At 51.3% G+C, this 24,149-nt stretch overlaps 3 protein-coding genes across 4 annotated transcripts; 2 read left to right on the forward strand and 1 right to left on the reverse strand.

Annotated features, from left to right (window-relative positions):
• The first annotated feature begins 923 nt into the window (after window positions 1-923).
• Window positions 924-8,601, forward strand: LOC146272074 (annexin A13-like). 2 transcript variants are annotated; one of them, XM_084708226.1, is made up of 11 exons: window positions 924-1,050; window positions 2,072-2,147; window positions 2,507-2,601; window positions 4,744-4,914; window positions 5,108-5,141; window positions 5,232-5,311; window positions 5,659-5,727; window positions 5,959-6,060; window positions 6,217-6,292; window positions 6,503-6,615; window positions 7,240-8,601. In XM_084708226.1, exons 1-11 carry the CDS (start codon window positions 1,036-1,038, stop codon window positions 7,357-7,359), a joined length of 951 nt encoding a protein of 316 aa, XP_084564352.1. In that variant the 5' UTR covers window positions 924-1,035; the 3' UTR covers window positions 7,360-8,601. The 2 variants fall into 2 exon arrangements, with proteins under 2 accessions (XP_084564352.1, XP_084564353.1); XM_084708227.1 differs by having other exon boundaries at window positions 4,747-4,914; window positions 7,240-7,493.
• A 1,731-nt stretch (window positions 8,602-10,332) lies between these two features.
• LOC146272075 (uncharacterized) lies at window positions 10,333-15,012 on the reverse strand. The gene is made up of 7 exons (XM_084707894.1): window positions 13,882-15,012; window positions 13,524-13,729; window positions 13,232-13,366; window positions 12,656-12,835; window positions 12,422-12,488; window positions 11,957-12,328; window positions 10,333-11,839 (listed from the first exon to the last, which is right to left on the reverse strand). Exons 1-7 carry the CDS (start codon window positions 14,636-14,638, stop codon window positions 10,578-10,580), a joined length of 2,979 nt encoding a protein of 992 aa, XP_084564020.1. The 5' UTR covers window positions 14,639-15,012; the 3' UTR covers window positions 10,333-10,577.
• An 898-nt stretch (window positions 15,013-15,910) lies between these two features.
• On the forward strand, window positions 15,911-23,856 carry LOC146272076 (amyloid beta A4 precursor protein-binding family B member 1-interacting protein-like). Its single transcript, XM_084707665.1, has 13 exons — window positions 15,911-16,082; window positions 18,733-18,792; window positions 19,202-19,265; window positions 19,679-19,941; window positions 20,012-20,089; window positions 20,312-20,471; window positions 20,593-20,714; window positions 21,117-21,191; window positions 21,413-21,556; window positions 21,686-21,796; window positions 22,732-22,830; window positions 23,030-23,150; window positions 23,318-23,856. The coding sequence occupies exons 1-13, from the start codon at window positions 15,960-15,962 to the stop codon at window positions 23,476-23,478; spliced, it is 1,581 nt and encodes a 526-aa protein (XP_084563791.1). The 5' UTR covers window positions 15,911-15,959; the 3' UTR covers window positions 23,479-23,856.
• Window positions 23,857-24,149: the final 293 nt, after the last annotated feature.

Genomic DNA, 24,149 nt, shown 5'->3' on the forward strand with positions numbered 1-24,149 from the left:
TAAAGGGCTGATCCTAGGATCGCCCCAAGTTTACGTTAAAGTTTATCAATGATAAATACAAAATTAAGTTGTATAATGCCAGCAACTTTGTGTTACGGTACTACCCACCCACAGTTATTAGTTCTGTGGTTATTACACACTTAATCGTTCAGTACCATATTGGTGTCACTAAGGCCAGATAAGGTGCCAAACACACGACGGCGTCGCCACCTAGTGGACATGAAGAGAAATTACAACATCTACCAAAGGGATTTATCCCTCGCATCTCTCCTGACGTCTTTCCATCCCCGCCACTGGCCTAATAATGTATGTCTTCATTTAGCAACGCTTTTACCCAAAGCGACGCACAGTAGGCCCTACAGGGGCATTTGAAACTGCTTGAATGGCTTGATCTGAATGCTCTGGGCTAGCCCTGCAGTCAAACGCTCTACGACTGAGCTACACCCACACCCACAAAAAATGTATTTTATAAATCCGCGATTATGTTTGACACACACTTAGGCAGACGTGGGAAACTCTACAAATTAGTTATAGTACTATTCTATATTTAAAACTCTTGACTTACATTTCAACATATTGACCCAATGGAGAAAAACACTAAGATACTAAAAGACAATCAAAAGACAGCCGGTGAATAGCCGCTCAGAGCGGAAGACACGGAGCTTCTGTCCGGTGACGGTTCACAATGGAGCTTTTGTATTTGACCAGACTATTAACCCTGGAATCAGACTCCGTTAAAAGCTTACATGTGAGATGACAAACCCGTGTTTGATTGACATAAACAGGATTTAAAGTTATTTTGATTACGTTTCTCTCTCTTTTGTGGTATTTTCATATATGTATTTATTTATTGTAATAAGTTTTGCTTTCGCCTGTCATTGATTAGTGGCGTGACGTCACCTATGCAGCACCGGACAGGGCCGAGTCTCATGTAAGTCTCGCGGCGTCAGCATACGTGTCCCACGCACGAGGAGTTCGAACACCAGCCGTTCTGACAGCGCACATCTGTCAGCAGCAGCACCAGTCTCTCTCATCATGGGCAACGTTCAAGTAAGTGCGAATTTAGGCTTTTTTAAATCATTTAAATCGTGTTGATTCCCTGGTCGACAATATCTACGCGTGGAGACATGTTAGGATGCTAAAGCAGATCCAGTAGCTTGGTGTATATTTATAAAGTTTAAAGTTCGTAGGTCTGTTTACTGTACCACACCTATTTTCATGCAAAAAAGAGAGAAAAAAATACATGAATGTGCCTTTAACAAGATGGTCCAAACTCCTAACTGCGTCATCAGTGCTCAGCATTCGATACAGTAAAACTCATTACCAATAAAAACATGTAAATTGTAAATTTTAAAAGACCATCTATAGATACGTAGGCTATTTAAGTAATACATATTTAAATGATGGTCTAGACCTGCTGTAAAACGGGTTGTGATACTTGACGTTGCCTACTTGGACGATAATAATACAATCAATGGTTGACTGGCTGAAAGGGTTTGGTCCAACATGCATCTTCGGGAGGGGGCAGAATCCCTACGGAATGTCTCAGCGGCGCGCGACTCCCCGGGATCAATAGACCAGCTTTGTGTTACCGGAGAGTGGGCGAGTGTAGAGGCCGAACCGGCTACGGCCAGATTTCTGTCGGCACCGAACCGCCCCGTGACTCAGCTAAACGGGGACTGCGCCCAACCGCGGGGAGATCAACTGCAATCCCAAAGAATCCCAAAGTAACTCCGTTTCCAGGGAGACAACCACACTGGACAACATCCTCCCCCAGTGTCTCTGGGAGTTGTACAGATCAATAACACTGGGTTGGTTCTCAGCCATGTCTGTGAGAGAGCCTCCACATTTTTTTTACGTTTACATTTTCTTAATTTAGCCGACTCGTTTATCAGAAGTGACGTGTAAACAGTGCATCTATAGGTTATAGGATTACAGTATTATAGGATTCTAGTTTAAAGGATTCTACAGCATGTCGGTGGTCAGTAGTTTGTGTTAATAACCACATCTCAGCTACTTGGGACGGTGCAACAATAATAGCCTTCTTTCTCTCCCCCCCCCCCCCCCCCAGCCAACCATCGTCCCGTACGAGGACTTCGACGTGCTCGCGGACATCAAGTCCCTCCGGAAGGCGTGTAAGGGGCTCGGTGAGTGACACGGTCTCGTGCACCTGTCACGGAGTAGCGGGAATCCCTGCTTCTTGCCTTTCTGTACAAACGCACTTTCATTATAGTTTCATAATTTTATATTTGATTTATTTTGCAGACTATTTTATCCAAAGCGAGGTAGAACTATAATGCACAAAAAAATAACCTTTAGCAGAAAGTCAAGGATCAGATTTTAACGGTTTTTCGGTGGTCAGAGTCAAGGAACGTCTGTATTTAACATCCGTTCAGCTTTTAAAATAATCTAAAAGGTAAAGCTTTGAGAGAGATTTACTATTAAGGAATAAAATATGTTTTTCTTGATGTAATAAAATATGTTTTTCTCGAAACTTCTGTCTCAGGGACAGATGAAGAGGCCATAATTGAGATCCTGGCCAATCGGAGCGCAGCTCAGCGTGTGGAGATCAAGCAAGCATACTTTGATAAGTATGACGATGTAGGTGTCTCTCAGATGTGGCTGTCTCCTATGCCCTTCAGTGTCTCCTATGCCCTTCAGTGTCTCCTATGCCCTTCAGTGTCTCCTATGTCCTTCAGTGTCTCCTATATCTTTCAGTGTCTCCTATCTCCTTCAGTGTCTCCTATCTCCTTCAGTGTCTCCTATCTCCTTCAGTGTTTCCTATCTCCTTCAGTGTCTCCTATATCCTTCAGTGTCTCCTATGCCCTTCAGTGTCTCCTATGCCCTTCAGTGTCTCCTATGCCCTTCAGTGTCTCCTATGTCCTTCAGTGTCTCCTATGCCCTTCAGTGTCTCCTATGCCCTTCAGTGTCTCCTATGTCCTTCAGTGTCTCCTATATCTTTCAGTGTCTCCTATCTCCTTCAGTGTCTCCTATATCCTTCAGTGTCTCCTATGCCCTTCAGTGTCTCCTATGCCCTTCAGTGTCTCCTATGCCCTTCAGTGTCTCCTATGCCCTTCAGTGTCTCCTATGTCCTTCAGTGTCTCCTATATCTTTCAGTGTCTCCTATCTCCTTCAGTGTCTCCTATATCCTTCAGTGTCTCCTATGCCCTTCAGTGTCTCCTATGCCCTTCAGTGTCTCCTATGCCCTTCAGTGTCTCCTATGTCCTTCAGTGTCTCCTATATCTTTCAGTGTCTCCTATCTCCTTCAGTGTCTCCTATATCTTTCAGTGTCTCCTATCTCCTTCAGTGTCTCCTATCTCCTTCAGTGTCTCCTATCTCCTTCAGTGTCTCCTATATCCTTCAGTGTCTCCTATGCCCTTCAGTGTCTCCTATGCCCTTCAGTGTCTCCTATGCCCTTCAGTGTCTCCTATGTCCTTCAGTGTCTCCTATATCTTTCAGTGTCTCCTATCTCCTTCAGTGTCTCCTATATCCTTCAGTGTCTCCTATGCCCTTCAGTGTCTCCTATGCCCTTCAGTGTCTCCTATGCCCTTCAGTGTCTCCTATGTCCTTCAGTGTCTCCTATATCTTTCAGTGTCTCCTATCTCCTTCAGTGTCTCCTATATCCTTCAGTGTCTCCTATGCCCTTCAGTGTCTCCTATGCCCTTCAGTGTCTCCTATGCCCTTCAGTGTCTCCTATGCCCTTCAGTGTCTCCTATGTCCTTCAGTGTCTCCTATCTCCTTCAGTGTCTCCTATATCTTTCAGTGTCTCCTATCTCCTTCAGTGTCTCCTATCTCCTTCAGTGTCTCCTATCTCCTTCAGTGTCTCCTATATCCTTCAGTGTCTCCTATGCCCTTCAGTGTCTCCTATGCCCTTCAGTGTCTCCTATATCCTTCAGTGTCTCCTATGCCCTTCAGTGTCTCCTATGTCCTTCAGTGTCTCCTATATCTTTCAGTGTCTCCTATCTCCTTCAGTGTCTCCTATATCTTTCAGTGTCTCCTATCTCCTTCAGTGTCTCCTATCTCCTTCAGTGTCTCCTATCTCCTTCAGTGTCTCCTATATCCTTCAGTGTCTCCTATGCCCTTCAGTGTCTCCTATGCCCTTCAGTGTCTCCTATGTCCTTCAGTGTCTCCTATATCTTTCAGTGTCTCCTATCTCCTTCAGTGTCTCCTATATCCTTCAGTGTCTCCTATGCCCTTCAGTGTCTCCTATGCCCTTCAGTGTCTCCTATGCCCTTCAGTGTCTCCTATGTCCTTCAGTGTCTCCTATATCTTTCAGTGTCTCCTATCTCCTTCAGTGTCTCCTATGCCCTTCAGTGTCTCCTATGCCCTTTAGTGTCTCCTATGCCCTTCAGTGTCTCCTATGCCCTTCAGTGTCTCCTATGTCCTTCAGTGTCTCCTATCTCCTTCAGTGTCTCCTATATCTTTCAGTGTCTCCTATCTCCTTCAGTGTCTCCTATCTCCTTCAGTGTCTCTTATATCCTTCAGTGTCTCCTATGCCCTTCAGTGTCTCCTATGCCCTTCAGTGTCTCCTATATCCTTCAGTGTCTCCTATATCCTTCAGTGTCTCCTATGCCCTTCAGTGTCTCCTTTCTGCTGCTGTTCATAACCAGTGAGAATGAATTAAAGCCATACCCAGGGAGATTCTCAGTTTTTACCTCAACCATCCTCACCCTTCCTCACCCCTACTCCCACGCCACCCTCCCCAATCCTCTCCACCCCCCCCCCCCCCCTGTGTTCCCCCAGGAGCTGGAGGAGGTGCTGAAGAAGGAGCTGACCGGTAGTTTTGAGAAGGCGACGGTGGCCATGTTGGATCCTCCTCCTGTTTACTTTGCCAAGGAGCTCCGCAGGGCCGTGCAGGGGGCGGGCACTGACGAGGCCGTGCTGGTGGAGATCCTGTGCACCGCATCCAATCAGGTCAGAGCCGGAGGAGACTTCCAGCCAATCACCACGCTCCTGATCCCTCATCACCCGAGTGATCTACACAACCACACATACACTACCACACTTACACAACCACACACACATACACAACCACACACACACGTTTAGATAAAAAACACCCAGATTGTGTGCATGTCTGAAGGTGGTCTTATATGTCTCCCAACAGGACATCATGAACTACAAAGAAGCCTATGCCCAAGGTTAGTCCTCCTGTCGCAGGACTCTCACCACACACCAACCTGTAGGTTCCTGCCCTGTAGTAACTCACTGTGTGTGTGTGTGTTGTGTAGCGAACGAGCGAGACTTGGAGGAGGACATTGAGGGTGACACCAGCGGGGATGTGAGGAACCTCCTCATGGCTCTACTGCAGGTGAACACAGCGTGTGTGTGTATGGATGTGTGTGATTCCTCACACTACTTACTAATCTCCTCTCCTTCCCTGTTTTGCTGGAGTGCCCCACCCTGGTGCACTGCCTCTGTCCCACTCTGGAGTGCAAAACAATCCCGCCTTCCTGAGTCACATCCCAGGGGGATCATATCAGATCTGTGATTGGCTGTCAGGAGTGGAATGTTCCAGGAAGTTCTGAATGTTCTAATCTCCCTCATCTGCCTCCCTTCCCCTTCCTCCCCCCTCGCCCCCTGCCTCCCGTCCCCTCCCTCCCACACACCGCCTCTCCCTCCCCTCTGACTTGTCCCGCCTCCCCTGCATCCTGATAGGCCTGCCGGGATGAGACTTACGATGTGGACGAGGGATTGGCTGAGCAGGATGCAACAGCTCTGTTTGAGGTGGGCTCTTCCTGTTTCCTAATTATATAGGGAGGGGAGGAGGAGGGGGAGGGAGGAGGGGGAGGACGAGGGGGAGGACGAGGGAGTTCTACAAGCAAAGTTCAGGGGGGATTTTAACCTGCCATCTCTTGATCTGTGGTCTTATGCTCTACCTGAAGCATGTGGTATTTTACTGGTGTTTGTGTGTGTGTGTGTGTGTGTGGTCTCTATCTGTGTGTGTGTGTGTGCCAGGCAGGGGAGGCTCGTTTTGGGACAGATGAGTCCACGTTCAGCTACATCCTGGCCCACAGGAACTACCTGCAGCTGCAAGCCACCTTCAAGATCTATGAGTCGGTAGGAACATGCAACACCGTTCACACAAAACGAACAAACAATACAACCTGAGGAAATGAAATAGATCTATGAGTTGGTACAAAACAGTCACTCAGTACAGCCGAACGTGTTCTGTGTTGTTGTTTATGTTGTTGTTTATGTTGTTGTTTACCTCAGCTGGCGGGGACGGACATCCTGGACGCGGTGGACAACGAGGCCACAGGGACTCTGAAGGACTGCTACATCACCCTGGGTGGGCGCACTGCCGGCTCATATGGATAAACCTGTTCATAATAATAATAACATATCCTTCTCCTGCCACATCAAACACCATCAGTGAGCTCACACTGCTGTGCCTCATGCATCTGTCACCTGAGAGGCACCAAGATAAATCTGAAGTGGTGAATGTATTTGTTGACATCTGTGATGTTTGTCTGGTATGCGTGTGTGTGTGTGTGTGTAGTGAGGTGTGCCAAAAGCCCTCAGCTGTACTTTGCTCGCCGCCTCAACGCCGCCATGAAGGGGGCGGGGACTGACGAGGAGACACTGATACGCATCATCGTGGGCCGCTCTGAGGTAGGCCGGGATGCCTGGAGGACAGTTCTGAAGTGTTGGGGTGGAGGATAGTTCTGGAGTGTTGGGGTGGAGGACAGGTCTGGAGTGTTGGGGTGGAGGATAGGTCTGGAGTGTTGGGGTGGAGGATAGTTCTGAAGTGTTGGGGTGGAGGACAGGTCTGGAGTGTTGGGGTGGAGGATAGTTCTGGAGTGTTGGGGTGGAGGACAGGTCTGGAGTGTTGGGGTGGAGGATAGGTCTGGAGTGTTGGGGTGGAGGATAGTTCTGGAGTGTTGGGGTGGAGGATAGGTCTGGAGTGTTGGGGTGGAGGATAGTTCTGGAGTGTTGGGGTGGAGGACAGGTCTGGAGTGTTGGGGTGGAGGATAGTTCTGGAGTGTTGGGGTGGAGGATAGTTCTGGAGTGTTGGGGTGGAGGATAGGTCTGGAGTGTTGGGGTGGAGGATAGTTCTGGAGTGTTGGGGTGGAGGATAGTTCTGGAGTGTTGGGGTGGAGGACAGTTCTGGAGTGTTGGGGTGGAGGACAGGTCTGGAGTGTTGGGGTGGAGGATAGTTCTGGAGTGTTGGTGTGGAGGATAGTTCTGGAGTGTTGGTGTGGAGGATAGTTCTACAGCTGTGTTGTATGTCTGCAGGTGGACCTGGAGACGATAAAGGACATGTACCTGGAGAAGTACGATGTCCCTCTGAAGGACGCGCTCTGCTCAGAGTGTGGAGGAGACTTCAAACGCCTCCTCCTGGAGATCCTGCACTAAACCCTTCATCCTGTCATCCCTCCCTCTCCCCCTCTCTCCCCCCCTCTTCCTCCTCTCTTTCATCCCTCCATCCCTCCCTCTCCCCCTCTCTTCCTCCTCTCTGCAGTTCTCCTCCTCCCTTCTCTCCTCATCTAACATGCTAAGTGTGTGCTGCAGCCTAGCTTCTCCAGGGTGTGACCCTCAGAGATCTGACCTGAGGTCTGTTCGTCTGCCCAGGCCTCAATCAGCCATGTTCCAAGTTAAACCCAAAGAAACGTTAGTTTGCTGTTCACTAAATAACTGCATTCACTGTATTTAATGAAACAAATACTCGTTATTTTCACAATCTCTTCTATCTTTATTTGTCTGTTTGTTTATTTATTTATTTATTAGTATCTTAATTTGAATTCTGGTCCTTTCCTTCTAATGCTCCATCTTCCTCCAGTCTGGCCTATTTGTAGACAGGTGGATTGATCATCGGATGGGATGATCATCCTCAGTGTCACTCGGATGCTTCTAGAAGTTCTCATGCAAACCTTCCTTAATGCTGCGATCGCGCCACTCACTCAAGTGCCCACGAATCACATGACACGTGACACGATACATCACATGACACGTCACACGACAGTCCACTGTAGAACCAGCGTCATCCCTGGTCTGGGATTTGTAACTGTTCAGACTGTTGACCCCAGCGTCATCTTTTTAAAACACAGCTTCAGACTGCCTGCTGTCTCTCTGACTGTGTCGTAGAACCACACACTGGTCACTGTGCGGAGGTGCTCTAGCGACACAGAGACACTGAGACAGTACTGACGACTGTTAGGGAACATCGTGATGTCATTCCACAGCACTTGAACACTTCATGTTCAGCCTTTAATAGAACTGCCTTATGATGGCCCATGTCGCAGCTTCAGATAGGGTCAGACACGTGCTCTGTGGCTGCTTGGGTCTTTAGTGTACCTCAGAGATTACCTGTCTTGAATTACTAACCTCTTTACTCTACCCTACCCTATTCTACAGTACCCTACCCTACCCTTCTCTACCCTGCTATAATGTACTCGACCCTATCTTACCCTGCTCCACCCTACAGTACCCTACTGTACTGTACTCTACCCTACTCTACTATAAGAGAAGAGCATTGTAATTTGGATCTGTGTGGAGGTTAGTGAGTGTGATTATAACAAGATAAAATGATCAGGTGGTTGTTGACACCAGGCCACTAATAAAGTGTTAATAAAGTAGTAATAAAATAGTAATAAAGAATGCCAGATTGTGTAGTTTAATCTGTCGTTGTGTGAGGGGATGGGGGGCTTGGAGTGAAACAGAAAGGTGCAGTGTGGAGGATCAGCCACCAGATGGCGCCCTCTGCACAGACGAGTGAGGAACAGACGGGGAAGGCAGAGATTGTTATGAACTGGTTATGGAAAGCTCTAGAAAGACGATCCCTGTGAGTCTAACCCTCTCTCCGTCAAGCCCGGTGAAACGTACCCCACATCCTGAAGCACTGGAAGGGCTTTGATCTCTTGCCAAGTCTGCAGACAGAAGAGGTCAAGACCCGGACGGCAGCTTGATTTATGGTTTGATGGTTTAGATCGATTCGAGATGCTGATCTGCGACACTCTGCTTGCAAAAAGAGAAAACCACTTTATAATCTGATTTAGTCTGGATTGGATGGTCTGTGCTTCTCTTGTCTAGCCTGAGGAGAGAGAGTGAGGAGCAGAGAGAAGTGTTTGAGCGGGACTCTGTCTGTCTTAACTGTTTCTCTGTTATCTCCACCGAGTTTGTACTGGAATAGGGATGTGAAAGACACGAGTCTGAATGTGTGTGTGTGTGTGTGTGTGTTTGATCTGTGATGAGAACCATCTGTCTCACACACACACCTGGGTTAGATTCAGTCCATAAGGAGATCTCTCCTCTCTGTGCTCTCTGGTCTCTCTATGGTCTCTCTATGGTCTCTCTCTGGTCTCTCTATGGTCTCTCTCTGGTCTCTCTATGGTCTCTCTCTGGTCTCTCTCTGGTCTCTCTCTGGTCTCTCTATGGTCTCTCTCTGGTCTCTCTATGGTCTCTCTCTGGTCTCTCTCTGGTCTCTCTATGGTCTCTCTATGGTCTCTCTTGTTTACTTTGAGAGAGGAGAGACAGGAGAGCAGGGAGAGAGAGAGAAAGAGAGGGAGAGAGAGAGGGAGAGAGAGAGAGGTAGAAAGAGAGGGAGAGAGAGAGAAAGAGAGAAAGAGAGGGAGAGAGAGAGAGGTAGAAAGAGAGGGAGAGAGAGAGAGGTAGAAAGAGAGGGAGAGAGAGAGAGGTAGAAAGAGAGGGAGAGAAAGAGAGGTAGAAAGAGAGGGAGAGAGAGAGAAAGAGAGGGAGAGAAAGAGAGGTAGAAAGAGAGGGAGAGAGAGAGAAAGAGAGGGAGAGAAAGAGAGGTAGAAAGAGAGGGAGAGAGAGAGAAAGAGAGGGAGAGAAAGAGAGGTAGAAAGAGAGGGAGAGAGAGAGAAAGAGAGGGAGAGAAAGAGAGGTAGAAAGAGAGGGAGAGAGAGAGAAAGAGAGGGAGAGAAAGAGAGGTAGAAAGAGAGGGAGAGAGAGGAGGACATTCAGGAAATGTCTCGGCCGGAATCAAACCAACTTCTACCCCCCTCTCCTCCCTCATCTCTGGGTGGCTCTGACTAGTCTCATTAACCCAAGAACGCAGGGCCCCCCTCCTCAGACCCAGGGTCTAACGTGTTCCACATGCCCCCAAAGAGGCATCAGGCCGGTCCCTATGAAAACACAACGCTACATGTCACAACAAGGATTATCTGTAAAAGTCATCTATAAAACTGTGACTTTCAACTGGCTCGATCAGAGGGAAGGCATGTTCTGAGAAACAGTTTTAACAGTCAAATATTTCAGTTCAGAAATTTCAGTTCAGGAGTATAACTGCTACTTTATCATCATGATAATTAGGTATTTACACAGTACAAGAACATTTCACATTTACAAATGAAAAAACTCAATTGAAGGAATATGTAAACTAGTCGTTAACTTATTGAGTTCTTTTAGCAGTAAATGCATTGTGAAGTAGTACTTCTTAAGCAATAGAGTTAATAACATCATTTAATAAGCTCAATAAAAAGGTTTATACACTTTTGTTTAAAAACACTTTGCTACACAAATATGCTACATTGAGGAGCAGAGAATCGATACAGTTTATCATACAGTCCAACCAGGGCTCTAACACAGGAGAGACAGGGTCTCTCTCCCTCCCCTCACCCTGCCACCCACATCAGTGCCGCCCCGCTCCCCTCCTGGTGGCTGATGTGGTTGACTCGTCCTCGTACACAGTCCAGTGTGAAGAACACGGCTGTGCCGTTCTGCACCGGGACCGAGGCTCTCAAGGCCAGGCTGGCCCAGCGGCTGCCCTCCGCCATCTGCCCCCCCACCTGCTGCCCCAGGGGCACGGGCCTGCCCCCCCCGGGCCCCCCGGCCCGCTCGGGCCCCCTCCCCAGCAGTGTCACCCTCACCAGGTTGCAGGAGTGGATCAACCTCAGCTCCAGAGATATGCTGGCCGTCCCACGCTCCCGGAACAGGAAGTCCCTCCCCCCCTCTTCCTCCCCGCCCACCAACGCCACCTGGCCCACCGGTTGGCTCGTCTGGCGGAAGAGGAGGGGCTTGTTGCGCACGGCGCCAGAGGGCAGGGCGGCGGGGGCCAGGGAGGCGTGGAGCGTGGTGGACAGAGCGGCGGGGACCCAGAGCAGACCGACCCCGCTGATTCCCGTCTCGTCGCCGAAGTAGCGGACGTTGCACTGCGCCGGCGTCAGCACCTCAAACGCCAGCGTGTCTCCCGGGGCGACGGTGGTGGCGGCGGCCAGGGTGACGGACGTGTCCCGGTAGTGGACGCCGGGCCGGAAGGCGCGGCCCAGCTCCACCCCGGTAGCGTTGCGGTTGAGGTATGCGAGCACCTGGAAGCCCTCGCTCACACAGGCCGCGCCCATGGAGTAGAGCGCCTGGCGGAACACCAGCCTCACGCTCCCCGCCTCGGCGAACCGCACGCCACGCCCGTCGTGGGTCAACGCCACCACGTAAGGGTCGGAGGTCACCGTGCCCTGGAAGGTCGGCCGGTAGCTGGTGTGGTAGTGCGCGGACGCCGTGGCCTGCGCAGTCATGGCGACGGCGCCCGTGTCGTGCGACAGCCAGAGGAGGCTGAGCGGGGTCGCGGAGGGGTCGTGGAGGCGGAGCCCGTCGCTGCTATGGTTACAGTGATGGCTGGCGCTGCGAAGGAGGAGGGAGAGGACGTGACCGGGCGCCACCTCAGCCACGGCGCTCACACTGGCGCTCTGGAGGCCCCGCCCCTCCCTCTGCTCCACCCTGACCCCGCTGAGGTCGCGACCTTCGACCCCCTCGCTGGCGTTGAGGCGGACGCAGATCTGGACGAAGCTCCGACAGCCGTGGCTGATGGCCAGGTTCCCGTCCAGCCAGACCAGGCCGTGCTGCCTGAACACCAGGCCTCCCTGCTCTGCTCTCACCACCCCTCCAGAGCCCCCAGGACCCCCAGAGCCCCCAGGACCCCCAGAGCCCCCAGGACCCCCAGAGCCCCCAGGACCTCCAGGACCTCCAGAGGCCCCAGAGCCCCCAGGACCTCCAGGACCTCCAGGACCCCGACCCAGGATCTGGAGCCTCATCATGGGGAAGGACTGGCCCGAGCCCTGGGCGGAGGATGAAGAGGGGAGGGTCACGTCTCCGGACCAGGTCAGGGACAGTTTTGCCTCTGAAGGGGAGGAGGAGGTGGAGGAGAATAAGGAGGAGGAGGAGGAGGAGGAAGGGGTGGAGGGGGAGGATAAGGATGGGGATGAGGAGGGGCAGATGGTGTCGGAGGTGGAGGAGCAGGGCGTGGAGGGGGGTTGGCCCTCACAGTCGGAACACGCCTGGCACTCTTCCATCTCAGCACTGTAGAAGTAGGCGTGGCCACAAATGCCGGCCCCGCCCTCCCTCTCAGACATGCCCTGGCATCGAAATCCACCTGTGAGGAGAGGAGAGCACCAGTGAAGAAGACAGCGAGACAGGAAGCAGGAAACAGGAAGTGCTTGTTTGTTCCAGGAGTCCTGCTCCTCACCTGGGGTGTTGAGGCACTTGAGCTGGTCCCCACACAGACTGGACATCTCCAGGCACTCGTCTCTGTCCTGCAACACAGCCCAGGACACGTCTGCACTCTGGACTCTATTAGACTCTCCTGGACACACACACACACACAGCCCAGGACACGTCTGCACTCTGGACTCTATTAGACTCTTCTGGACACACACACACACACACACACACACAGCCCTCCGCTCTGCGCTCCTCGTACCTGGCAGACCCTGTCGCTGTGGCTTCTGCAGTGGGACACCAGGAAGAACCCCGGGGGGCACACGGTGCAGCTCTCACAGCGAGGCCCCCCGGTGGACACGCTGCAGAACTGCTCCTCCGCACAGCCTCCACAGCCCTGCAGGGGGCGCCCCACCTCCATAACACTGGCCTGCATGTCCACCTCACACACCGCACACAGAGGGGGTTAGGGTGTGTGTGTGTGGTACCTGGTGAGCAGCGTAGCCCTGCTGTGGGTGTGTGTGTGTGTGTAGTACCTGGTGTGAGTGTGTGTGTGGTACCTGGTATGTGTGTGAGTGTGTGTGGTACCTTGTGTGTGTGTGTGTGGGTGTGTGTTTAGTACCTGGTGTGAGTGTGTGTGTGTGTAGTACCTGGTGAGCAGCGTAGCCCTGCTGTGTGTGTGTGTGTGTGAGTGTGTGGTACCTGGTGAGCAGCATAGCCCTGCTGTGTGTGTGTGTGTGTGTGTGAGTGTGTGTGTGTGTGTGTGTGTGGTACCTGGTGAGCAGCATAGCCCTGCTGTGTGTGTGTGTGTGTGAGTGTGTGTGTGTGTGTGTGGTACCTGGTGAGCAGCATAGCCCTGCTGTGGGTGGCGTGCTGCAGCCTGGATCCTCATGTGGCTCTCTAGCTCCCCCTGCAGGCTGAGGAAGTTCAGCTGCTTAACGCTGTCCAGCAGCTGGGTGTACTGCTCCTTCACCTGGGGGCAACAGGGGGCAGGGGGGGTATCAGGGCTGGGTTCACAATCCCCTTCCCCCCTCCCATCTCTCCCCACGCCCCTCCTCTCTCCTCCCCCAGCCCCACCCAGCCCCTCCTCTCTCCTCCCCAGCCCTCTCGCCCCCCCCCCTCTTCCAGACCTGGGTCATCTGCTGGAACATGCGGTCCTGTTGCTCCAGGATGTCCTTCTGCTGGCTGAGCAGCGCCCCCTGCTGGCGGCTGAGGTGCTGCTGCAGCTGCTGCATGTCCTCCTGCTGGCTGCGCAGGGAGCCCAGAAGCTGCTCCTGGTCCTGGGACAGCCTCAGCTGCAGCACCAGCGCATCCTCTGACGACGCCTCGTTAGAACCTGGGGGAGGGAGGGGAGGGGAGGGGCGGGGAGGGGGGGGGGAGGAGGTATGTTGGGCTATTTAAAGTACAAACAATTATAGAAAGTTCCCATAGTTACTTAGACACCCTGACAAGACCTCTCTAAATGTTGGGAGGAAGTGACATCATCACCTGGCTTGATGTCACACGTCAGCTGTATCCCCAGTGGCGAGGCTCCGCGCTCCGGCTCCGGGATCTCCCCCAGAGACTGCGCCGCTCTGTCCGTCACGTGGACCGGGGAGGGTCGCTCTCTGCCTGCTGGGGCAGGGTCCTCACCCCTGGGGGAGGGTCGCTCTCTCCCTGCTGGGGCAGGGTCCTCGCCCCCCGCAGAGCAGCTGTCGCCGGCGCACGGCTGCGGTCGCTTCCTGAGCAGCAGCTCGCACTCGAAGCCCTTGCATTCCTGGGGGTCGTTCCCTCGTCCGGTGGGTCGTGGAGACCCGTGGCAGGTTCCCTCTCTGCACCCCGGGTGGAACACCTCGGCCGTGACGGTTCTGGGGTTGGGTCTCTTGGTTCCATCCGTCGCCGTGCCCGTCGCCGTGCCCGTCGCCGTGCCCGGCTGAATGACGGTGAACGGCACGGCCGCACTTTGCCGTTGATTCCTTGTGTGAGCGTCCACGTAAAGGGGACGGACTTGTCCAGGAGAGCGTCTCCTGTGGAGGCTGGGTGTGGACGGTCTGGGCGCCGCTCCCCTGCGGCCCTGGCAGTGGGCTCCCAGACACGCGGTGCTCCAGTCCTGGGGCGGGAAGCAGTGAGATCCGCGGCAGGACTCCAGCTGTCCTCCAGCCCCACTGAACAGGGTCGTCGTGAAACCCAGCAGAAACGCAACAGTCACCACAGACATGTTTGGTAAAGACCGTGGAGTCAGATAGACTGTGTAGGGATGACTCATCCAACGTTCCAGAATCTAGACCCACGACGCGTCTGTTTTACGCATCCTCAAGCTGCTCCAACCCCCGTCCACTGAGAGAGGCTCGATCAGGCTCTCTTCTTTTTACCGTTAAAGAAAACAACAGATTATCTAGTGGGCCTCTTTGCTGAGACGAGTGAAACCGTTCAAACAGTTGCCCGTGCTCCTCTCGTGCCCACGGTTACTGCTCCCACGGTTACTGCTCCCCTCTGTTCCGATGTCGAGATCGGTCCACATGTGGCATTCCAGCGGCTTAATTGGCTCCAGGTTTCCCCCGTGGTCTAGAATGAACCTTCAGCTCTCCCGGACATGCCACAGAGTCGAGTCATGAGCTACTCCACCGACGCCATGTCACACACGGTGGATGTTTAGCATATGTTTGATCTATGTGTGTTTTAATGTTTAGATCTGGCTAGCTTGTGGCGGGATGGGAATTGCACCCTGGGGAGAGAGAGGAATCAATTTGGACAGAAAGAAAGAAGAGGGAGAGAGAGAGAGAGAAAGAGGAGAGGGGTCGAAAGAGCAGAGAGGGAGAGAGAGGATGGAAGGGAGGTAAAGGAGAGAGGGAGACAGAGAGAGATGGATGAGGAGGAGGAGAGAGGGGGTCTCCGCCTGAAATAGAACAGTCTGGAAACTCTTCCAGGTTTCTGGTGACCAGACATGTTCAGCGGTCTAATATCAAGTTCCATTCATGCGTAAAAACGCGCCGCAATAAAACGCCTCTCGGGGGGCCAGGTAGTAAACAGTAATCCTCATTTTAAAGATTAAACTAAAGAGAATGAACATTTAAAGGCAGTTTAAATTACATATAGTTTTTTTTACTCTCTGAGGCATGTGCAGTTTTAACGAGGCAAACGTAAATGAACTCCGTGACGCCGCTTCAGATCCAAGGGGTGGGCTTCTTTGATCTTCTCGCCCCTTTAAGACAGAAACCCACATATTTGAATCATAAAACTAGTATAACTCCAGACCAGCCTTGTTTAATGTACACTTTCATTACCTCCCCCTCCTCCTCTCCTTGCCCCTCCTTCTCCTCTTCCTTTCCTCTCCCCTCTTCTCCTTTCCTCACCCCCTCTCCTTCTCCCCCCCACCCTCTGCTCACTCCCTCTTTGCTTCTAGGAAGTTATTTGTACTTCAGTTCATGTCACACTCTTAGACCACACACACCACAACACACACACACACAATCATACAGACACACACACAGTACACACGCAAAAGACAAGCACACACTTACACAACACACTCAGTTTAAACAGTAAACTGTACATCGACTTCCTACTAGAACAGGAAGTCCAGCCCAATGAGCAGAGAGCAGAGCTCATTCTGCATTTCCTGTCCAACAACAGGAGAGCAAGGTGCACTGGACCAAGACACACACACACTTGCAGAACTCTCCATTCGACTGTTTGGGATAACAGCAGTGGTAAGTACTACAGTGTGTGTGAGAGGGCAGGCTGACTACAGGCATATGTGTGTGTGTGTGTATGAGTGTGTGTTTTTCTGCATCACTGCTCATGACTTCAGGTGCTGGACTGTCTGTCTGTCTGTCTGTCTGCTGTGTCTGTCTGTCTGTCTGTCTGCTGTGTCTGTCTGTCTGCTGTGTCTCTCTGTCTGTCTGTCTGTGTCTGCCTGTCTGCTGTGTCTGTCTGTCTGTCTGCTGTGTCTGTCTGTCTGTCTGTCTGTCTGCTGTGTCTGTCTGTCTGTCTGTCTGTGTCTGCCTGTCTGCTGTGTCTGTCTGTCTGTCTGTCTGCTGTGTCTGTCTGTCTGTCTGTCTGTCTGCTGTGTCTGTCTGTCTGTCTGTCTGTCTGCTGTGTCTCTCTATCTGTCTGTCTGTCTGTCTGTCTGTCTGCTGTGTCTCTCTGTCTGTCTGTCTGCTGTGTCTGTCTGTCTGCTGTGTCTGTCTCCTGTTGGAGGGAGGGAGGGAGGGAGGGAGGGAGGGAGGGAGGGAGGGAGGGAGGGAGGGAGGGAGGGAGGGAGGGAGGGAGGGAGGGAGGGAGGGAGGGAGGGAGGGAGGGAGGGAGGGAGGGAGGGAGGGAGGGAGGGAGGGAGGGAGGGAAGGAGGGAGGGAGGGAGATAGCCCTCCAGAGACAGAGTGTTGTGTTCATGCAGACAGAACAGTGTGGCTGGACGGTAGTGAAACACTGCAGCAACTTTTTCAGTTCCAGATGGAACTCATACTGCCTCCCCTGTAGCCTTCCTGCCTCTGCCCCTGCCCCTGCCTCTGCCCCTGCCTCTGGTTAGGGTTAGGCTGCTTTTGCCTCTGCTCCTGCAGAGACAGCTCAGACAGACAGACAGCTCAGAAAGACAGACAGACAGCTCAGACAGACAGACAGACAGCTCAGACAGACAGCTCAGACAGGCAGACAGCTCAGACAGACAGCTCAGACAGACAGACAGACAGCTCAGACAGACAGACAGCTCAGACAGACAGACTGCTCAGACAGACAGCTCAGACAGACAGACAGACAGACAGCTCAGACAGACAGACAGACAGCTCAGACAGACAGCTCAGACAGACAGACAGACAGCTCAGACAGACAGCTCAGACAGACAGACAGCTCAGACAGACAGCTCAGACAGACAGACAGACAGGCAGACAGCTCAGACAGACAGCTCAGACAGACAGACAGCTCAGACAGACAGCTTAGACAGACAGACAGCTCAGACAGACAGCTCAGACAGACAGCTTAGACAGACAGCAGCTCAGACAGACAGCTCAGACAGACAGACAGACAGACAGCTCAGACAGACAGCTCAGACAGGCAGACAGCTCAGACAGACAGCTCAGACAGACAGACAGACAGACAGCTCAGACAGACAGCTCAGACAGGCAGACAGCTCAGACAGACAGCTCAGACAGACAGACAGACAGCTCAGACAGACAGACAGCTCAGACAGACAGACTGCTCAGACAGACAGCTCAGACAGACAGACAGACAGACAGCTCAGACAGACAGACAGACAGCTCAGACAGACAGCTCAGACAGACAGACAGACAGACAGCTCAGACAGACAGCTCAGACAGACAGACAGCTCAGACAGACAGCTCAGACAGACAGACAGACAGACAGACAGGCAGACAGCTCAGACAGACAGCTCAGACAGACAGACAGCTCAGACAGACAGCTCAGACAGACAGCTTAGACAGACAGACAGCTCAGACAGACAGCTCAGACAGACAGCTTAGACAGACAGACAGCTCAGACAGACAGCTCAGACAGACAGACAGACAGACAGACAGCTCAGACAGACAGCTCAGACAGGCAGACAGCTCAGACAGACAGCTCAGACAGACAGACAGACAGACAGACAGCTCAGACAGGCAGACAGCTCAGACAGACAGCTCAGACAGACCAGACAGACAGCTCAGACAGACAGACAGCTCAGACAGACAGACAGACAGCTCAGACAGACAGACAGACAGACAGCTCAGACAGACAGACAGCTCAGACAGACAGCTCAGACAGACAGACAGACAGACAGCTCAGACAGACAGACAGCTCAGACAGACAGCTCAGACAGACAGCTCAGACAGACAGACAGACAGACAGCCCACAGGAACAGCTCTGACCAGGCCTCACACACACCCTGCTACCAACACAACACACACACCCTGCTACCACACCAGAGCTTCTATCTACGATCTTAGAGTAAGGTTCTAGAGTTTAAGGTCAAGGCCTACTATCTGTCTGACTGACTGTCTGTGCATTTAGGGTTAGATCATGCTGTGTGTGTGAGGTGTGTAGATCATGCTGTGTGTGTGTGAGGTGTGTGTGAGGTGTGTAGATCATGCTGTGTGTGTGTGTGTGTGTGTGAGGTGTGTAGATCATGCTGTGTGTGTGTGAGGTGTGTAGATCATGCTGTGTGTGTGTGTGTGTGAGGTGTGTAGATCATGCTGTGTGTGTGTGAGGTGTGTAGATCATGCTGTGTGTGTGAGGTGTGTAGATTATGCTGTGTGTGTGTGTGTGAGGTGTGTAGATTATGCTGTGTGTGTGTGTGTGAGGTGTGTAGATCATGCTGTGTGTGTGTGTTGATGTGTGGAACATGTGTGAAGTCGACCTGCTTGTGTCCAGATGGAGGACGTGGACACTCTCTTCACTGACCTGCTGGGTGAGATGGACCTTCTCACTCAGGTGAGTAGAGACTACATGTCCCATGATGCTTCAGTCATCAATTGCATCTCCCATGATTGGTAGGAATGTAGGAATGTATTAACTACAGATTCCATCTTGCTTCAGTCATTGAAGCGTGGGCTTATCTCAAACTACAGATCACACAATGCCTGTTTCAGGAGTACAGCCACAGACAGTCAAATGCTCTAACCACTGAATTAGTTCAGTGGTTGGAGCCTAGAATTAGTTCCCTTCTGAGAAAGTCAGAAGACAATGTTCAGATCGTTTTAAACATTCACCATTTCTGTCAACGCTTGAATTACATAGACGCAAGACTTACTTAGAACCGAGGTTTGATGCCTTCAAGTTCAAACCTTCAAATCTCCGTCTGTCATTCTCCATCCCTCTGTCCCTCTCTCTGTCCTCTCAGAGTATGGGGTCAGAGGTCATCTCCAGAGATGTCATCAGCTCCATCGGCTTCTCCGGCCTGAACGGTGAGAAAGAAGCTGAAGGTCTAGAGGTCAGGGGTCAAGGTTCATGATTTAGAGTTCAGGGGTCAAGGTTCGGTTAAGGACCATGAACCCGCAGGAGGGTATCTCTCCAGGAGCAGGAGAGCATTAGTCTAGTCCAGTGGTTCTCAACCCTGGGTCTCAGGACCCCCTGTCCTGCATGTTTTAGATGTTTCCCTGCTCCGACACACCTGATTCAAATGCATGTTCGTTACCAGGCTTCTACAGAGCAAGATAACAACCCCTTCATTTGAATCAGGTGTGTTGGAGCAGGGAAACATCTAAAACAAGCAGGACAGGGGGTCCCTGAGGACCAGGGTTGAGAACCACTGGTCTAGTCTGTAGGAAACTGTCCCTTAGCCCCCACCATTTTGAATTCCCATGATCCTTTGTGGCAGAGTCTTTGCAGCAGTTGGAGGACCATGATCTGGATGCTCTGATGGCTGACCTGGGGCCAGAGCTGGGGTCGTCCCAGGGGTCGGAGCTGGGGTCGTCCCAGGGGAGGCCCTCCGCAGGGGGGGTGACCTGGCGGGAGGACAGCCAGTGGGGGGCTCCACCTCCTCCCCCACCGCCTCCCTCAAACACCTCCCCAGGACCTGGATTAGAACCAGGACCAGAAACGGGACCAGGACCAGAACCAGGACCAGTCCTCTTTTCAGAGGTACTGTTCGCACTCCTTTTGTTTCATAAATCCATGAATTAATCCGTTCATCTGTTCCCTCTTCTACCAGGCCGAGCAAGAGGCTCAGGCCAAAGCTGACAAGATCAAGCTGGCTCTGCAGAAGATCCAGCAGGCCAAGATCAGGAAGGTGAGAGAGAGATGAGAGATTAGAGAGAGAAGAGGAAGCTAGAAGGAAAGAGAGAGAGAGTGTTTGAACAAATTAAGAGCTACAATGGTTCCCTGAAACATTAGAATCTCTGTGTTGCGTGTGTGTGTCTGCATGTGTGTGTGTGATTGTCTGCATGTGTGTGTGTCTGCATGTGTGTGTCTGCATGTGTGTGTGTGTGTGTGCATGTGTGTGTGTGTCCAGCTGGTGGTGAGGGTGTTCCTGGAGGACGGCAGCTCCAAGACGCTGATGGTGGACGAGCGGCAGACGGTGAGAGACGTTCTAGACGACCTGTTTGAGAAGACGCACTGTGACCACAGCCTGGACTGGAGTCTGTGTGAGAGCAACCCTGAGCTGCAGGCTGGTGAGACACACACACACACACACACACACACGTGTAGACACACACACACACACGCACGTCAACACACGTGTAGACACACACACATGGATGAGTGTCAACCGTTGTTCCTGTCCCGTTGTAGAGCGGGGCTTCGAGGACCATGAGAAGCTGGTGGAAGCTCTCTGTTCCTGGACACGAGACAGCAGCAACACCCTCAGCTTCCTCAGAAGAACCAGCAAGTACTCCATCTTCACACAACCACAGGTGGAGAGAGGAGGAGGAGGGGAGAGCAGGAGAGGGGAGGAGAGGGGAGGAGGGGAAGAAGAGGGGAGGAGGGGAGAGGAGAATGGGATAAGAGGAGAGAGGGGAGGAGGAGAGATGAGGAACAGGGGAGAGGAGGAGGGAAAGAAGAAGGGGGAGGAGAGATAAGGAAGAGGGGAGAGGAGATAGGAGGAAGAGGGGAGAGGAGAGATGAGGAAGAGGGGAGAGGAGGAGAGAAAGAAGAGGAGAGGAGATGAGGAAGAGGGGAGAGGAGATAGGAGGAAGAGGGGAGAGGAGGAGGGAAAGAAGAGGAGAGGAGGGGAGATGAGGAAGAAGGGAGGAGGGGATAGGAGGAGTGGTAAAGAGAACTTCCATGAAGCACGTGACAGCGCACATCTCTTCCAGGTGTTTTATCAGTGGAGAAAGAGCAACCACGTCCTGAACGACAACAGTGAGAGGCAGAAAGACATCCTGCTGAAGGTGACACTCTGTGTGTGTGATGTGTGTTAGCAGAGAGAGAGAGTCATATACGTATACTATTGTTTACTTATCATTTGTCATTTAAACTGCTGGATAGACAGATATACAGACAAAACAGACATGTATATACAAAACTAAAATCACATTTTTCATCTAACAAACCTTCCCTGTGTGTGTGTGTGTGTGTGTGTGTGTGTGTGTGTGTGTGTGCGTGCCTCCAGGAGAACTTTGAGGGAGGGCCAGTGAGGGTTCCAGACCTGGAGGGTCCCCTCTTCCTGAAGGAGGATGGCAAAAAGTCATGGAAACGATGTTACTTCCTATTGCGCTCCTCCGGAATATACTATGTTCCTAAGGGAAAGACCAAGGTAAAGTGGAAGTGCTTCACTAGCAGACAGGAAGTAGTATAGAACACCAGGAGGTGTGTCTGTTGATTGGCTCCTAATCTGAGGTGTGTTTGTTTGTTTGTTGTTGTTTTGCTTGTGTTTATTGCACAGACATCCACAGACCTGGCTTGCCTCCTCCAGCTGGACCAAGTCAACATCTACACCACCTCAGATTACAGACAGAGACTCAAAGCTCCAACAGACCACTGCTTCATACTGAAGGTATGGCTGGCTGGCTGGCTGGCAGGCAGATCAAGTTACAAGTCATAGGACACACATTAATTTCCATCTATGAACTCATTGTCTCAAAAAAGTGTCTTTTGATTGTGAGGCTTGAAACTTCCTCAGGGTGTGAAAGTAACATATTCTTGTATGTGCACACAGCCTCTATATATCTATCCTCTATATATCTATCCTCTATATATCTATCCTCTATATATCTATCCCTCGAGTTATTTATAAGCAGCTATAGACAGAGACAGAGAAGAGAGCTACTGAAATAGAAGTTTGGTAGCTGAGATGTGGTTAGCTTGCTGCCTGGTAAACGCAGACTCCACCACTCTGTGGATGGACGTGCTAAATGAACACAGTGTCGAAATATTCTGTGTGGGGCAGCGGGACAGGAAGTGAGGTGTGAGAGATGTTCTGTGGGGCAGAGGGACAGGAAGTGAGGTGTGAAAGATGCTTTCACAGGAAGCAGAACTAGTGTGGTTCTCACATGGAGGGCGGAGATGGTGTACATGTGACACCCATCCCTGTGTGGGGCGACTTCACCAAATATGGAACTACATGTCATCAGCCCCTGTAAATATATACAATTAAAATAAGCTACATCAGTGGTGGATCTGTAAGAGGCTTCACTGTTACAATGTATTAATTACATTTTGTAGATGCTATTGTATAATATAATATTACAAAGTACATTATTAATAGTATATAGTATACAAATATAATGTCATAAGAATATTGATATTATATTTACATGTTTGTATATATTTAAGGGGTGAGTGAGATGTCTTGGGTTGTCTCAGTGACCTGTGAGTGTGACAGTCCTGGGCTCACGGTATGTGGATTTGTCCTTCCCCCCTGGCCCCGCCCCGCCCCTTCCCCTGGCCCCGCCCCTTCCCATGCTGACCCCTGACCTCTGACCCCCGCAGCACCCCAGGATTCAGAGGGAGTCGCGGTACGTGCGCTTCCTGTGTTGTGAGGATGAGCTCAGTCTGCTCCAATGGGTCGCCTCCATCCGAGTCACCAAGGTCACCTGACACGCTGAACTACCCAATCAGGAGCAGGCGTGACCTGTTACATCTTTATCACACTTTCACATAGACACACACAAATACACATTATTGCAGTCTGTAAATAGTCTAAAGTTGTTTACAAACTCCTGAATAATGTAGCAGCATGTTAGGTAGTACCCTGCAGTAGAGCTTGGTGCGTGTCATTGTTTTATAGTACGGGGCCGTCCTGTATAAAAGCTACCAGGCAGCCCTGAAGACAGCCTCCACCTTCAGCTCCACCCCTCTGACCTGCCTGACTGCCTCAGCCCCGACCACACCCTCCAGTCAGCCCAGAGGTGACACTGAAGCACACACACACACACACAAACTCAGATGCAGACACATACAGACACACACACACACTTCCACACAAATTCACTCGTATTCTTTCACACACACATGCTCAATAGCTCTTACAACTCACCCACACACACAACCTGCATTGTCTACTTCCAATTAACAGCAAGAAGAACCAATGAGGAGGCTTCACAGACATGTCAATCAACTCCCATCTCCTCCTCCTCCCAAATCCAGCCAATGGCAGAAGACATCCAGGACGACTCAGAGCCTCCCCCTGACTTCAAGCCCCCGCCCCCTCCTGGGAGGGGCTCCAACAACGTTTAGGGGATCACTGTTTTACAACCTAGGGTGGCCCACATGGACGGAGATATTAATTATATGACCATTAATGGTGCAAGCTCCACCTGTCTGGGCTGGCCTGGGATGCAAAACCTGGAAGTAGGGGGAGAAAGAGATTGTTACACATTTTCCTTTAGTTAGAATAAGTGTTCACAAGAAAACATGCAGTTTAACGGGACTGCGTCTTCTCATCTTGCATCCCTTTAAATTAATGAAGTGTTGTCGCCATCTAGGGGCCAGTCTGGGAACTACATCTGGTATGTGAGTGGCATAAACCTGTGCTTATGTACTGTATGTATTAAAAAGTGTGGTTTGTGAAAGGCCTTATAAGAAGGAAAATTAAAATGACCACCAAAACCTTAACTCGACCAGCATTAGTAATGGTTAGTCTGTGGGTGAAATGTTGAGAAGTGGATAAACTTTCTGCAAGGTAAATAAGTAAGTCAATTTTATTTATAAAGCACACTCAAACACAGCAAGTTGACCGTGGTGCCGAACAAAAGCACAAATACATTTAAAAAACACTCAAATATAGCAAAAACTAAATACAAAACCTGGATTTAAAAACCGACAATGAGGAAGCCTGTCTAATAGAACCACTCCCTCTGTGACATGCTTGCATGTAAAAAGGGCTATACAAATATTTTGTTGATTTG

Source organism: Hypomesus nipponensis, chromosome 10 (genome assembly GCF_054491055.1).
Source record: "Hypomesus nipponensis isolate SF chromosome 10, ASM5449105v1, whole genome shotgun sequence".
Classification (NCBI taxonomy): Eukaryota; Metazoa; Chordata; class Actinopteri; order Osmeriformes; family Osmeridae; genus Hypomesus; species Hypomesus nipponensis.